Genomic DNA, 16,078 nt, shown 5'->3' with positions numbered 1-16,078 from the left:
CCCAGAGGAGTTTCTGTGTGCTCTTTTTTTATCGGAAATGTGCAGTCGCTGGTGATCCAGAGCTGACAATGCATGTAAGAGGGGTCCGAAGCTTTTCTTTTTATGAGATTCTTGCCCAGCTCCCAAAGACCTGCTCAAGCTAAGACTTGCTGATAGCTGTAAGCAGTTTTTTTTTTCGCATGCCCTCCAACCGCCACGAATCCTACTGTGCAATCACATTAGAGCAGTATTCACGTCCAAAAGGAAATGCAGACGGTAATTCGGCTGCCTAAGGTTTCCGGCCGGACGGCAGCTCCCCTCCCCTCCCCCGCTTCCATTGACAAGTTAGTGGGAGAGGTCTAGAGCAATCTTACAGCCCCCTCCCCACAGTGGCGTAGCCAGAAAATTTTTCGTGTGAGGGGGGGGGGGGTCCCAATTGACCGTGGAAGGGGAAGGAGCGTGGTCATTGCCATAGTAGCAAAAAATTTACTGTTAATGAGCGTTACAAGTGCCCGGCGTGCCCCCCCTTGGCTACGCCGCTACTCGCCCCTCCCCCCCCCCCCCCGCAATCGGCGCAAATCGAGCTATCAGAGCGTGCATGACGTGCATGCATGACATAACATGAATGACATGTCGCGAATCTGGCATGGAGGTCGTGACATCATCATCAGCCTATTTTGATGTAGGACGAAAGCTTCTCCAGCGATCTCCAATACGCCTATCTTGTGCTAACTGGTTCCCCGTGTCCTCAAGTTTCCTAATTCCATCATGTCCACCTTATTCTCTGCCGTCCTCGACTGTGCTTCCCTTCCCTTAGCACCCATTGTGCAACTCCAATAGACCAGCGGTTATCTATCTTACACATTGCAATGTCTGTCCAGCACGATTTCTTCGTCTTGATGTCAACCAGAACATCAGCTATCCCCGTTCGCTCTCTAATCCACATCGCTATCTTACAGTCTATTATCGTCATGCCTAATATTTTTCATTCCATCGCTTGTTGCGCGGTCCTCAACGTCTTCCCAAGCTTCTTTGGTAACTTCCAAGTTATGGCCCCATACGTTAGTAACGGTAGAAAGCAGTGATTAGCAGTAAGCTCCTTGGTCATGATTTAGTAATGCCTGCCGTAAGCTCTCCAAATATTTTTTTATTTTTGTTAATTTCCTTGATCAGAGGCCCCTGCGAGTAATTAACCTCAATAAACGTATTTCTGCGCAGATTCTAGAGGCTGACTGCCGACCATGACATTTCGTTCTGTCGTCAGGCTGTGGAACATTACTTTTCTCTTCTGCATACTAACTTTCAATTAGACTTTTACACTTTTTGCGCTACTGTCCTGTAACGTTAGTTGCAAATAGTCTGCAGCGTTGCTGACTATGCCAATGTCATTTACAAACTGTAAGTTGGTGAGCTATTTACCGTTAGCCCTCACTCCTAACCATTCCCAGTCTAATTGGTTGCACACCTTTAAGTATTCAGTGTTACAATTGTAAATATTTAGCCATTGATCATGCGAAGCCTTTTGCAGATATCTGGCTCGGCAAAGTCGGCGCGTTAGTGTCATCCCTTCGATATCAACATTCGTGGGAAACTTCATTTTTGACCGCTGTTCGGAGTCAGTGCGCTGCTGCCTAGATGACGCGATCTTGTCATTCCAGCTACCTGATTCAAGTGCAGGTAGCGCGCGTTTCATGTACAGCAAATATCAACGCGTTAACTGCCAATGTTCATTTATCATATAGTGTAAGCTTGTTCACTTACTTCCTTATAATTAGGGTGTAAATTAGAAAGACTGGGGTGTTCCAAGGGTGTTTTCTTATTGAACACCCTTTTCCGTTAAGAAAGGGTGTTTCAAGAGTGTTTACAAGGATGAAAAGATGAGTAAACCCGCATTACGCCAATAAGGGTGTGAAAATTTTAAGAGTGTATTCTCCAATGGCTGGCTCTGTCATGCGTCGCCTCCTGGCCTTGTAGGTCCTCAGCAGGAGGGGACTAGTCGTCCTTAAACGACCTTCCAGTGATGCAAAGAAGCTGTTTTCCGGACTAGGGCAACTACCTAGAACCGTGCTGGCCTCCAGTGGCACTTCGGGGAAGCGTCACACAGTGGCCTGAGAAAAGATCCACGCGCGGAACACGAGGGTGGGATAGCCACCCTGTCTGGCGGGTCCAGTAGCTTGGTCGACGCGTAACTGGAATGCGACAGTGAGTGGTTGCGTTAAGAGAATATGACCGATGCCAATTACTGGTGCGTATCTAACAAGATGTAAGCATGAAAGGGCTACCGGCAACGCAGGTCGGTTAGAGATGACACTAGTCCCAATCTTAAAATGGGTTCAGTGGTTGTTCGCAACGGCGCACCACACCGCACCACGCCATACTGTGCCCTGATTCATATCAATGCAATAGTTTCACGTCACATACAGTGCCTCATTGCAAGTCTCGTCTCGGCCAAACAGCCATCTGCGGCGCACCGGACGCCCCATGGAACTCACGGATCGCTGGCGTTGAAAAGAGCGCTGGCTACGCCGTCCAAGCGATAAAAAAATGACAATCAAGTCTGCAGTGCCCTGTAGCTGCCTTATGAAGGTCGCTATTGGAAATGATAAATAGAACTTCAGTGTACTAGTTGCTACAGCATGAATGATATTGTGAACAAATATTGAGAACTGGGAAGCAATATTTGTTGCAACCTGTTTGGGCACTAACTTGGGCATGTTAATGCCGTCCCGTACAAAGGCGAAGCGGCCAACGGCCGCATTTTCTTAAGTTTGGCTGGTTGCCCAGATGATCGCGTTTTTTACTCCCAAGAGGTGACGATGTTTTCGTTCCATTCGCGTTTTTATGCCAGGATAACGGCCCAGAATTATGGCTCAAGGTCTCTTGAAGGTCGCCGACAACGGGATATAAAAGCAGTTCATGCTTAAAAGGCGCATTTATGCATGCTGTTGTGACAGCAATGATCGAAAGTTAGCTTAAGACCGTCAAATGCGTCCGAGTAAGTATGCTATGCCGAAAATGGAGCGAGTGAACTAATACCGTACATACACGATTTCTCAAACAGGCTGAAGAAGACAGGGAAAAAGGCAAATGTAAGAGTTGTCTATTCAGCGCCAAACATGCTTTATACTCTATGCAAAGCGAGTTACTGCGGTTTCAAGCAGCCCGGTTGCCACAAAAAGCACAAAAGTAGGTTTTTTGTGAAAGTAGCATTCTGTGCGAGCTACCGTTGTACTGTGGCAAAAGTATATTGGCCAGACGGGCCGTTGCGCAAATGAAAGGCTGCGGGAGCGCGCAAATCTTGTGCGAACAGGAGGCACGGACAATCTCTGGCCTTCTACTACAGCAACTGTGGGTACAATCCTACATTCATGGAAAGATGTGTCATCTGGAGAAATCCGAGGCAAACAGCTCATGATCTATTGAAGCGGGGTTAATTGGTAGTTTGGCGGACATGTATGTTAGTACGCCTTCAATGGAATTCTCAACAAAAATTGTATACAAGATGCAGAACGTGGTCAGATGGGGATGGCAAGACAGATTGGTATCTTAATCTTGCAGCCAATATATCCCGGTTCATTTTATTTTAACTCCCGACACACATGCACCTTTGCTGTTTCTAAATTACAAAACTGCGAAAACACCCGTGTACTTAGATTTAGGTGCACGTTAAAGAACCCCGGGTGGTCAAAATTTCCGGAGTCCTCCACTACGGCGTGCCTCATAATCAGAAAGTGGTTTTGGCACGTAAAACCCCATAATTAAATTAATTAATTAAATTAAATTACAAAACTAGTACAAATGCGCCTGCGTGTTTTGCTACGTGTTTTCTATACATACATGTACCACCTCGTAAACTAAACCAAACCTTTGAAGTTAGCGCAGTTTCCACGTCGTTCCTTTTACTCCTGTTTTTTTTTTGTGTGCTAAAAAAATTGGTAATATCAATTACCAATTTGGCGAAGCATGCGCTCTTCCTCTTAACAGAATTCCGCAACCTTCACAATCACATAAGCTTCTTCATCAAGAAAGTCATGTAATTAATTATATCGGTGAATCCCAGCTTCGGCTGCTTCACCGCTGGAATTTTCATGCCGGCCCCTTTTCATGTGGGGCACTGCCGCGAAAGGATTTCGCATCCCACAGAGGATGGTGATGTTCTTCCGCGTCTTCACATTCCACGCTATATTCACCGCTGTCACGGTTATATTAAAACTGCGATTATAAACTATGTTACTGAATCTGGCTGTCTACCTGCTTTAACTGTATGACTCTTATTTCTTTGTCTCACTCGTTTCCTGTCATAAGTATGTTCATTTTCTGTTCATGCTAGTCCTACTGCTTGGCATTTCATGTTCTCAAAAAGAAGCTTCTTTTTCCTTTACTCCGCAATTGGGTATGTCATCGTCATCTCAGTAGCTGGGTCTGCGAGTGGAAGCTGGTTATATTGTTAATTTTCCCTTTTCAATGTTCCCTAAGCCTAAACCGAATGCTCTATACATCCGATATGTTTACTCGTGCCTGATTTGTGACCCATCACCTTCACCCGACAGGTGCCTCATTTTGGGTACTTGTTTATTTTAATTCAATAACTCTGCGGTTGCATTTGTCTCGTCTTCGTCATAAACGCTGCCATCATCATCAGGAGCCGCAGCCTCTTGTTTATGTCCACTGCAGAACAAAGGCCTCTCAGAGCGATGTCCAGTCAACCTTGTCATGTATTAGCTGACTGAATGTTGTGCCCGCAAATATCATAATTTCCCAATTTTGTCTCTTTTACATTAAAAATGGTGACGCGCATACTTTATCTTACTGCTGTGACCGCTTTTCAGCACCTAAAAAATGAACGTTATCGCTCGAGGCAGACGCGCATATATTGGAAACTTCTCGAATGCTATCGATAGTTTTATCCGTTGTCTATTGCCGCCGAACCTTTTTTAATCTGACTGCGTGCGCGACGCAAACTGCGTAGTTATTTCTGGAAGGCATGTGGTCACTTGTGATTAAGCTGGTACCTTCGCCGTGTCTTTTATAAAAATCCGATGTGCTTCACCGACTGATCAGATTTCGGCGATCGCTCACTGTGCTCGCCGTGATGGATGCGCTTTGAGCCTCATTTCCTTTTGTGGGCAGAGGTTCGTTCAATAATGAGATCGTTTTGTCATCCATAGATTTTCTACTCCATTCTTGACGATCATTACAACGTGACAGCAGTGTGAAAACACTAATGAAACTAACGCAGCGCCACACCGGAGCACAGCGGTCTGCGCAGGGGAGATGATGGCGACGTGATGGCTGACTTCAAGCTGCAACCGCCGGCTGTGCGCAGCTACACACGGCTCGCCACCAGCCTGGAACCCTTGGACGCCCTGCGTGAGGTCACTGTTGCCAGCGTCAGGGGCGACCACTTCGGCACCCTCGAGTCGCTCGTCAACTTCGTGCACATGAAGCCAATGAACCACGCTAGTCAGAGGTGAGCGCAGTTTGCTGTGTAAACCTTGTCAAAAATGGGCAGGAAGTGCGCTCTTAATGGCAGACACACTGTATAAAGCAGTGAATAACTTTACATTGATAATTTATCCTTGAAGAATTCTACTGTCAATTATTTCGCTGTAATAGGTGCATTGTTATGAGAGAAAATTAGTCAGTTTCAATTTGAATTTCGTGCAGGAATGCCAGCGGCGGTACGTCAGTTTTGCGTAACAGATTTCAATTTAGTTTTTCATAATGTTGGCCGTTGTGCTTCAGTAAAAAATGTGAAAATTTCTATGTTGAATCCTGGACTTATCTAGAATATAATGAATTAGATTTTTAGAGATAAAACTTTCACTAGTCGCAAGTAGGTGACATTAAAATCCATGTTGTCCATGATGAACTGGTGCGAAAATGTAAAGGCTGCGTCGCTACTTGCTTTTCGTATATGTCTGGTTCTCTGGCTTAGCAAGTGTCTTCTCACTGTAAGAGTGGCTTTTCTGTCGTGGCTAGAAGGACAACTTACCAACGCTGGTCCACGCAATTTTTCTTTTCAGTGTCCTTTTAAACTCCGCTGACTTGTGTTGCAGTTACTACAAATTTTTGCAATTATATTGCGCTTACATAAATAAAATGGCGTTCTCTGCGTTGAATTTTGTTCACTTTCTTACTTCTTTTATACCACGTCCCCTTTTTTTCAGGCGCAATATGCAAATCTGTGTTTTAGTCAGCCTTGGTCCGTATCGAAGTGGCATCTCTCTTAGATACTATTTTAGATAGTGTTTGGGTATCTTTTATCTGTGTCATAATGCGTCTAGCAAGACGTGTATCAGTACCTGTATTTCCTATACATAAGATAATACATCTTGTATCTTAGGATAAAAGATAGTGCCACCAGAAGACCCTGCCAAACTATAAACGTTGGCTGTATTTCACTTCTGAAGCTGATACTGCTGCCACTAAGCAACTGCCACCAAGTCAGTTTATCAGCACGCCCAACAAATGGCAATACAATGTTTATAGTTTTGCAGGGTGTGGTTGCGATAGCAGTATATTGTTCCTTAAGATGCACTACACTTTCTTTCGTGTATCGGCAATACAGATACTAATACACGTCTTGCCAGACGTATTATGCTACAGATACCAGATACATAAATAGTATTTAAGATAGTATCTAACATGAATGTGTATTCGATACTGCCCAGCACTGCATGGAACTAATTATTTATACTGCGAACGTGGGCACAGGGAAATGGGTAGCACTCAGTGCTATCATAACGGTGAGCACATTGTCGATCGTCGACGTCTGATATTGTGAGAAGCACGTATATAGATAACTAGTCGCAGGTTCCAGCGTAGACGCTGTTGCTCGCATACCTTCCATAAAGTATAACACTATTCGCGTCGCGCATGCATTCTCATTACACAAGGCCTGGTGAGAGAACAGACAACAGATAGAATAAACCGACTCTTCAGGTAAGTCCCAAACCATAAAGGCGCGTCTTGCGCTGAGCGATAACTTTGTTAGCGGGTCAAATGCGGTCCCTCGCAAAAGAATAAACAAGTACACGTGTCAATATGAAGCTTGCGATACAAGATGTGGTAAATCGGGTTAAGATCTGGAAACGAAAATGTTGGCTTTTTGTGCAAATGTTCGAATGGACCCCTGATGAACTTTTTTCGTAATATCTAACAAAGTCGCAATTTCACCAGAAAGGTGGAGCACTGATGCCGCTAGCGAAGTACTGGACAACTACACGAAGTTCGTAGTTATATCGGCCGCATAAATTCTAGTAGACATTCGCTTGTTAAATAAATGAACAAGCGTAGTTCCACGCGCGCTCAGGTAAACGTGAACAAATCTGGCTCGATGACCACGAAGACTCTTGCTCCCTAAGCTAGCATGATGAAAAGCGTCGGCCGCAGGGAGGGAACGCTTCCTGCTAGCTCTCAATTCACCGCGTATTGGAAACTTGCGATTATGCGACCACATACACTAGCCGTGCAGGAACACACAGCGCATGAAGCCTTCGGACTAGCCATCTCGGCCCGCGGTCTGTGTTTGCACATTCCGGAGATTACTTCCAAGATATTGCGCGTGTGCGGCGTTGGCGCTCATCCAAGCGGACAACCATCTGTAGCCAAGGTAGGGATGAAGGAGGGGACGCCCTTTCACCGCCCCCTTTTTCTATGGCACGCACATGATCACGTGATGCTCAACATTTTGGGCGGTAAAACAGCGGGCATCAAGTCACCATCCTTCTCGTTTGAGCCTCACGCGCTTTCCCTCGATATCGCAGCAGATGGAGTGCCGGACTAGATAGTATCTTATCGCAGTACGACTTAATGCGGAACATCCAATGGAGGCTGACGTCGATGGCAAAGATTCGACAAATATCATTGCGATCGCTTAAAAGGTATTGTTAGGGGTAACTGCGCTTGATTTAAACTATTCTGTGCAAAGACCGAAACAGATGAGGCGGTCGGTAGGGATGACGTGTCAAGTATTTTTCTTATACACTCGTTGCTGAGGAGCTTTTGAGGTAGAGAGAACGTCGGCTACTCCACTTTTGTACCTTGAAGAGCAAAAAAAAAGAACAAATTGAAGAAATATGGGTATTGCACAAATAATAAACCAATAAAATAAAGAAAATGAGTTTGACAATATTCTTAATTATGATGCAGCAAGGAGTTCACTCGACATCTGACGTCTTTCCGCGGGGCTATCCACGTGTTCTTTGCTATTGATTAGGGCAAGGTTTCTTGACGTGCTAACAAGGATGGTAGGTAAAACTGGACAGCTCCGTTCCATTTAACTCCACTTCATGAAGCATGGGTTTGTCGTTTTATGCATATATGCAAAGGAGAACTTGTCGCAAACGCTGATGTGACCAAGCGCATCCGTACTATAATTTCTTATGAATACGTTCGCCTTTTACTACAAGCGTCTCGTTGACCACGGTCCAAATAATGTTTGAAATGTGAAGGGCCGCTCCTTTATAATCGGTGGCATGTTTCAGTACGTGTCCCTTTTCCTACTCGCCCCGCACAGCAGTTTGGAGCAAAATTAGAGAACTCTCGAAAACAGACTTGAAAATGTGCCACCATTAACGAGCAACTGACGTCACTCACTTCTGAACGGCTAACTCAACTAGCAGGCACATTGGACGAATTCGTCCCAAACGTTGCTGCCCTGCCCACACGCGAGCGTAAGTGTAGGTGCGCTCGTTTGCACATTTTACTAGCGCGCATTGTTGCCTCGCCGCGCATTCCGAAACCCGTGCCCGAAGGTGGCGAGCTGTAGCACTGGGTCCGCGTCCACTACACTTGCTCCCTGCTGATACCCAGTGTGCTAGTAAAATTGTCGCAACCTCCGACATAACCGTACTTCTGCAATACGATATACGAATTGCCATAACCTTTCACCAGACGTTACCACATTACAGGAACTTACCGTTAACCCAACACTGCCTTGTTAGAAAAGCCATGCTGCGAGCGATTCCAAAAATCACACACGCTTAATCAAATAACCATATGAAATCCCAGCCACTTAGCACAAACAAGAAAGGATGCAAAAGGACAAGCGGAGCGCATACTTTCGACTATGTGTCTGCTCAATCCAATCTGTCTATATACATGCTCTTTTTATGCGCGGAACAGTGAAACAAATGTATCGCTAATACATGACTAACATGTTTTTTTTTTATTCTGATAAGCCTCTAACAATTCACGTATCGTGGTGTCCCTGCGTTTTCCAAGAACCCGTATCCCGTCCAGTGGTGACTGGACGGGATACGGGTTCATAAATTGCAGCGTATAGACGAATGCGCTCAGCTTTTACTTATTAGTGAATGCTCACAATTCTCGCGCACGCTCGTTTACGCATCGCCCAGCCTAGCCGACATATGTCTTCTCACAATTTAGCAGGATCTCATATACGACTCCAGTGGCACATCTTATGTACGGCTTCGCATGCCTTTTACTGCAACCCCGCTTCTGGCTCCCAACAGAAAGAATGCGCGGGCAGGACTAGGTGAGCTTGCGTGGCGCACAAAATACGATATGCGCCCCGTGTCTTCCTGCAACCTTCTTTAGGTTGGGGGTAACACGGAGAATATAAGGTAATACCTCCGGCCTCACTGTTCCCAGGGCTTGCTAAGCCCTTCACCCGTGTTCGTCGTTCTTGAATTTCTGGAGGAGCGACTCGACAACGGCGGCAAAGAGCGCGTGGGGGGGGGGGGGGGGGGGGCCCAGCCGAAAGACAGTCGATGCAATCGATTTTGAAAACTTGCCTGAAGTTTATGACGCCACCACCGTACAAGAGTGGAATCAAGGCAAAGTTTAGCTATGGCCCTTTCAGCAGCCTTGCAATGTGCCAAATCATAGGCCACAATTCCTTTGTAGTTTAAGGCGAGTGAAGCGCGCAGGCGTGACCGTTCTGCAAGGTGGTGGTGACATTGTAAAATCACATTAAAGAACGAGGTTTGTCATGTATTAGAGATAGTTTTGTTTTACTGTGGCGTGCGTACAGAAAGATAGTTTTTTGATAGCCGGCTGTGATTGGGGTGTGGACGGATGGAAGCTTTTCAGTATGTCGCGCATTTGCTTGCGTATCTACGTTGGTGATCATTTTTAAGCTTTATGGAATTTTTAAAGATCACCCGTGGCCGATATCATAATTCTTGCCCTTGAGCTCGATTATTTGATGAGACAGGTCATTACTAGCACGAGAAATCAAACCACATAGGCATATAATTTTAAAAATCCACTGATTCCGTTCAATATTTATTTTACGGTACATATTGAAATTTACGAATTGTAGCCCGTGAGCTTGCAAGGCATGTCCAGCTGAAATGAATTTCCAATACGACACCACTTTCAAGATATTATGTCCCAAATTGTGGAACGAGGTTTATTTTATGTATTTATTACATACTGTGATCCTTGCAGGCACTTACAGGAGAGAACAATAAGCACATAGGTAAAATTGCCAACAGAATATGAGGATATACATAAAGAATATTTAGCACACTGCGCCACTATGTTGTGTGCGACAAAGTTGTCTACATATTTCGTAAAAAAAGTAATACTTGAATTCCGTCGAGCGAGCCGAGGAAGCCGCTTCGAGACATGGTCTCGGAACCGCGTCCGTGGCAGGTGCCCAATCTTATTGACTTGAAAATAAAGTTTACGCTCCACCGGATTTTAAGTGCTTGTACGGCAGCGCGATTGCGTAGTAGTGTCACATTGTTATTCCTAGAACGTTTAAAATAAATGAAGGGAAGCGCCTTGTTTTGAATTGCCTCTAACTTGCTCATAAGGTGCACTTGGTATGGTTTCCGGACAACATTGCCGTATTCGAGAATGGGGCGTACCAGAGATTTACACCATGAGAGCTTGTCATTCGGGGATGCTGTTGCAAGCCTCCTACACAAAAACCAAAGCCTCTGAGCCCTTTTTGGCACATATTATTAATGTATGTGTACCATTTTAATGCAACAGTTAAGGTTACCCCACAGTATTTGTACTATTTTGTCAGCGCAACCTCTGATCCCATGAGCTTGTTGGTGAAGAGCAATGGCACTTTCTTCCGTGTTACTGACATGCATGCCGTCTTTAAGGCATTTGTTCTCATTCCCCAATTTTCGCACCATCTGGTAACGCTGAGTAAAGATGGGTTTAAGCTAATCAGCCTCTGTTCGAACTGTTTTGTCTATGACGCAGTCATCTGCAAATAACCTTTCTGTTACGCCCGGTTCGACTTGAAGGTACATCTTATTAACCTATATTAAGAATAATATAGGGCCTAACACAGACCCTAGGGGTACTCCTGAAAAAAAAACTTCCGAATGTTCTGATTCTGCATTGTTCACTTCAACGAACTGAGCGCGGTTATAGAGGTACGCGCTTATTCGTGATAGTACATTCCCATCTATTCCAATGTTTGTAAGCTTGCTTATAAACTTCCAGTGTGCTAGCCTGTCAAGTGCTTTTGAAAAGTCAATGAAAATAGCGTCCACTTGTAGTCTAGAATTAATTACTGCGAAGAAGTTGGGAACTGGTTCCAAAAGTTGCGTTACTGTCAAAAGACCTTTGCGGAAACCGTGTCACTTAGTGTACAGCAAGTTGTTTCCTTCAAGATAGGTAGTAATCGCTTTGTTAATACTCTATGTGCTTAAAATAGCAGCTGGTTAGTGATGCGGGTCTTTAATTGTTGACCTGTAACTTGCTGTGGCCTTTGTGGATGGGGATGATTTTTGCACAAAGCCAGTCAAATGGAACGCTAGAAGTTTCAAAGAACGCTGGGAAAATTTCATGAATGAAAGGAGTCACTTCATCTGCGTAGCGTCTGAGAAACATGTTTGAGATGTTGTCGGGTCCTGCGGACTTTTCTCCATCCATTTGTAAATAAAGTTTACAATTCCTTACTCTGACAATTCGACTGGTGCCATTGCTGAATAACTGGCTCGCGTTCCGTCGTGCTCGGGAGGTTCTGAAGTGCGAGTAAAAATAGACTGAAAACATTCATTGAACGCTTTTGCGATAGCGGAAGCATCGTCCTTAATTCCACTGTCTATTTCTAACTGCGCGACACAGTTTTCAGTCTTGGGCAAATAGCGCCAAAATTTGCTTCGTTCATGTGTCATGAAAGTCGTAAGTGTGACAGAAAGAAAGTGGTTACAGGCTCAGCTAATTCTTTAAGCTCAACGGTTAACCTACGGAATTCATCGCAGTCACCTTTTGTCGTGCGCTGATCTGTATTTTTCTTCTTTCGTGAATAATTTTACGCGATAACCATGGTCATCTGCACTTGTACGTTTTATCTTTGTAGGGATAAACTTTTCTTCACAGTACGCAGTCGCTTCTGTAAGCTGTTGCAACAAATTTTCTGCTGTACCGTATTTTTCAAGACAAAAGTCGTCCGATAACTTCTATATAATCAATGACACCAACGGGATCAGCTCTGTTTAAAACTTCAGCAGCAAGTCCTGATTGCGAAGAACCCTCATTTCTGCTCCTACGTTCATTGTCACTATAATAACCCAGGATCACATATACCGTTCAACACTGTTACTTGTTGTGTCACAGACAAGTTGTGTAACAGGAATGCAAGATCCGGTACTGGAAAGGGCAAACTTCTTACTGTTGTATTCGTTACGTTAAATAGCATAGTATGTGAGTTCTCTTTTGTGTAATTACGCTTTGTTACTGCATTGATCACTCTCGCAGGGAACAGATTGAAGGCTCGAAGCTGTTCTGCCCCGTTGGCGGAACAGTGGTACACCAGAGGCACTCCGTGCTCACTCTCACCGCATGCACGGGAGCAGCATGACTGCGTACGTGGCCTTATGGAGGCAACGATGAGGGGGCTCTTCAACAACGGTGCGGCACCCTGAAGAAGCAAGCTCTCCTCACCATCATCGCTGCGTTGGACAGTTGCCTTGGACCTAGGTCCGGGGTACTCGCTACAGCCAATCTTTATGAGGAGACAAAACAATTTCTTGCTCGGCTGTTACGATGAAACTGCTATGGCAGAACTTCCAAAGCGCAGTGTTTGTTGATGGAGAGAAAGAATAGGGTTAAAGACACTTCCAATGGGCGACTATGGCTCCTTAATAGCGTCACCACATGCAACATTTACGCAATCCTCCTGTTCGCAGCCCGCCATAGCGAAGGTAGGGCCTGTCATAGTGATGGAACTAGGGCCTAATACCACATCAGGCGAGCGGTATTCCCTATTGAGGATACTTTCGCTTTCCCTACAGATTGCGTGACCAACACCTGGCACGTCGTCGTCTACGAGCGACAGCGTTTCTGGCACTGCTCAGAAAGCGTGCTTCACACTATGGCATGAGTGTTGTCACTCGCGGACATAGACAACACCGATGTGATCGGTGCCGTTCACGAGAAATCTCGCAAAAGTTAAACCACTCCCGAAAGTGATGGTCAAAGTATACTGCTGCAGTAGACGATATCATTAGAAAAACCAGAAGCCGCAGTATATAAAAATGATTTTCCTTCGATCCCGTTCATTCCTTATCACACGTTCGAGCTGGAGGCCGAGACTGGTGGCAACGGAGGTATGGCGTTGTGCCAGCACGGACAAATGAAACAAGAAATGACAGGAATATTTACATATTATGGCCCCAGGCTTTACGGCCAACCAGATTAAGTGCTCAGGATTGGAGTCACCGCACGGCACACACGCATATCAATATGTTTCAATTTCTAATATATTGCATGTTCATCTGATCACTCATGTCCTCTGAATCAGAGTACCTTGGTGCATACCTTGGTGCAAGTTATAGCAAAAGAATTTCTGCCAAGCATTCGCTAGTTCTTCCCATTAGTTAGAGTGACCGCAGCGAACCCTTGTTCTCTAGTACCACAAGCACGTGGCAGCAGCAGTGCGCAAACCTACCTGTCTAAAAGAGCACCTGCTGACGTGTGCACCACGCTTGTTCGTGGTTACTTCAAGGGCCCTTCCTGTCAGCTTTTCTGTCACTTCACCTGTGGTAGCCAGTTTTGAGTTTGACATAATTGCTGATAAAAGGACGCATATGAAATTCAGGCACTGTGCAGCTCGAAAGGCGAAGCAACCATGGCAATTGCAAAGTATGAGACTACTTGAAGTAAGGCTCGTAGTTTTATCGGCCTTGTAAACTGGAGTAAACATTCGCTTACTAATTGAATAACAAACATGGTGCTACGCGCGAGGAGGCACACATGAACAGGTTTCACTAAACGACCGCAAACACTCACTGTCACAATGAGAGCGTGATGCACATGCAGAGAGAAGTGGGCGCTTCGTGTAGCGTCCCACTTCAACAAGTCTCCGACACTTGAGATTACGCTACCTGAAATAGTAGGTGTGTGCGCCCACAGAAGATTGCCTCCATGATAGGGTGTACTTGTCTGGTATGTGCTCTGCCACTCGCGCAGCCACTGACCTCACGGCTGCACTAGAGGAAGTTACCTGGCGCCCTCCTCTGCCTCTAAGGCGGGCATTATCACGTGTTCTGCAACATTTTGCGCATGGGAAAACGGCGCGCATTAAGCCACCTTCCCTCGCGGGTCGCCGTCGCACTTTCAGTATATGGCGCACTGGGCGCGACAGGATCTTGTCGCACATGGGACTTTAAATGGAACATCCCGGTGACAGAAACCACTTCCGTGGATTGTGTTCATATTTCCTGCAGAACAGTAGGGAATTCGAGAATCCCGATGACATTGTGTCTCTGGTTAGGTGTTTGTCCATTTGTGGCAATTATGTCACGAAAAGTACCAAGTAGACCAGCAAGTTCATCTTGAGCCTCTTCTCAATTTTGACGGCCGTACTGAGTCCTGATAGATTAACCGTCATTTACCCACGCGAGCTGTCTTCCTATCTTGCGGCACTGAGAAAAGATTGGTTAGTCTTTATTTTTGCTCCTTTGATCACTTGGCGAGCAGTGGACCTTGCGTAAAAGTCAGAACATCAAATCGGAATGTTCGCAAGTACTCTGTAAACATAATGTTTACAGCTCTTGGCATTTTCTTCGGCGCCGTGTCTAGCTGATAGGTAGGCGAGGATTGCTCATAAATTTTTAAACCATAGGAACTCTGCCTTGAACAACACTCTTTTTTTCAGGGCTTACAGTACAGTGAGCTTGGGTGTATTTATGAGATTGCCGATAGGAGAAGCAATAAAATACATATACTATTTATTGAACCTATACACTTTTCCGTATGCTGTTTCTTTTATAGGCACTTTGTTGCTATACAAGTCGAGGAACGAAAGACTAAATGAAAAGCTCCTTACTTCATTGGCTTTGGTTCCCATAACTGAATCGATCATGATGATCGAAACATTTAGTCTACCACATCATCCGGTATGGGCCAGCAAGCATATTAAAAGAAAACTGCAGTGCCACCATGAGTGCGTCTTTATGCAAGGTGTGTTTTTCTCCCAGTTGTATGCAACATACTTTAGCGCAACTTACAGGGGCATTGCATTCACCATAAGCATGCTCGCGCTGTCTTCAGAAGCATGCGCTTGGGCGTAAGCCCCCACCGCTTTCATTCGCCTTACAGCTTCTAGGTGTAGAAAAGGGCGCTCGAACAAAACGCACGTGTATGTCTTCCGAGATCTGTCAATGTACATTCAATATCTCGGAGGCCATGTCAAAACAAGCCCGGCTGCTAGACCTCTACAGGGTTGCGAGAAAACGTACTCCGAATTAATTTTGATGAAAGACGTGGCAACATGGATGAAAAGCAATGGACTCCCATAGAGTACACAAATATATGTTCCTCAAAATCGAGTGCATAGCATAAAGGAGGGTGTGAAGGAATCTTCCCACCAAAAATATTGGAACTAGAACTACAAGTGGACAACACAGAATCGTCAAAGTTAGGATACAAAGTCCAGCAAGGCCGGATGAGCACAGAATAAGGAAACAACACGTACAGCGATTTCGTTCTCTGTCCTCATTCAGACGCGTTGCACTTTTTATCATCCAGGCTAAACCCCGTCAAATTGTTTCAGTCATGAAAATTAGGCCAGAGAACAGAGCCGGTAAATTGAATGCTAAGGCTGTTGAGACAAAATATGCACGAAGTTTTACAAAAACGGGAAGCAGGAATTCAG

General features: G+C 45.2%; 1 protein-coding gene across 1 annotated transcript in view; it reads left to right on the top strand.

The window, feature by feature from the left end:
* The window catches only part of LOC126517689 (pancreatic lipase-related protein 2-like), a 67,684-nt gene extending 52,520 nt beyond the window's left edge, over window positions 1–15,164 (top strand). Inside the window, exons 9-10 of the mRNA XM_055064130.2 lie at window positions 5,219–5,449; window positions 12,679–15,164. Coding sequence (XP_054920105.2) covers window positions 5,219–5,449; window positions 12,679–12,781 — 334 coding nt within the window. The 3' untranslated portion in view covers window positions 12,782–15,164. The remainder of the gene's footprint in view (window positions 1–5,218; window positions 5,450–12,678) is intronic.
* Window positions 15,165–16,078: the final 914 nt, after the last annotated feature.

Source organism: Dermacentor andersoni, chromosome 11 (assembly GCF_023375885.2).
Source record: "Dermacentor andersoni chromosome 11, qqDerAnde1_hic_scaffold, whole genome shotgun sequence".
Classification (NCBI taxonomy): domain Eukaryota; kingdom Metazoa; phylum Arthropoda; class Arachnida; order Ixodida; family Ixodidae; genus Dermacentor; species Dermacentor andersoni.
This window is presented reverse-complemented; position numbering and strand designations above follow the sequence as displayed.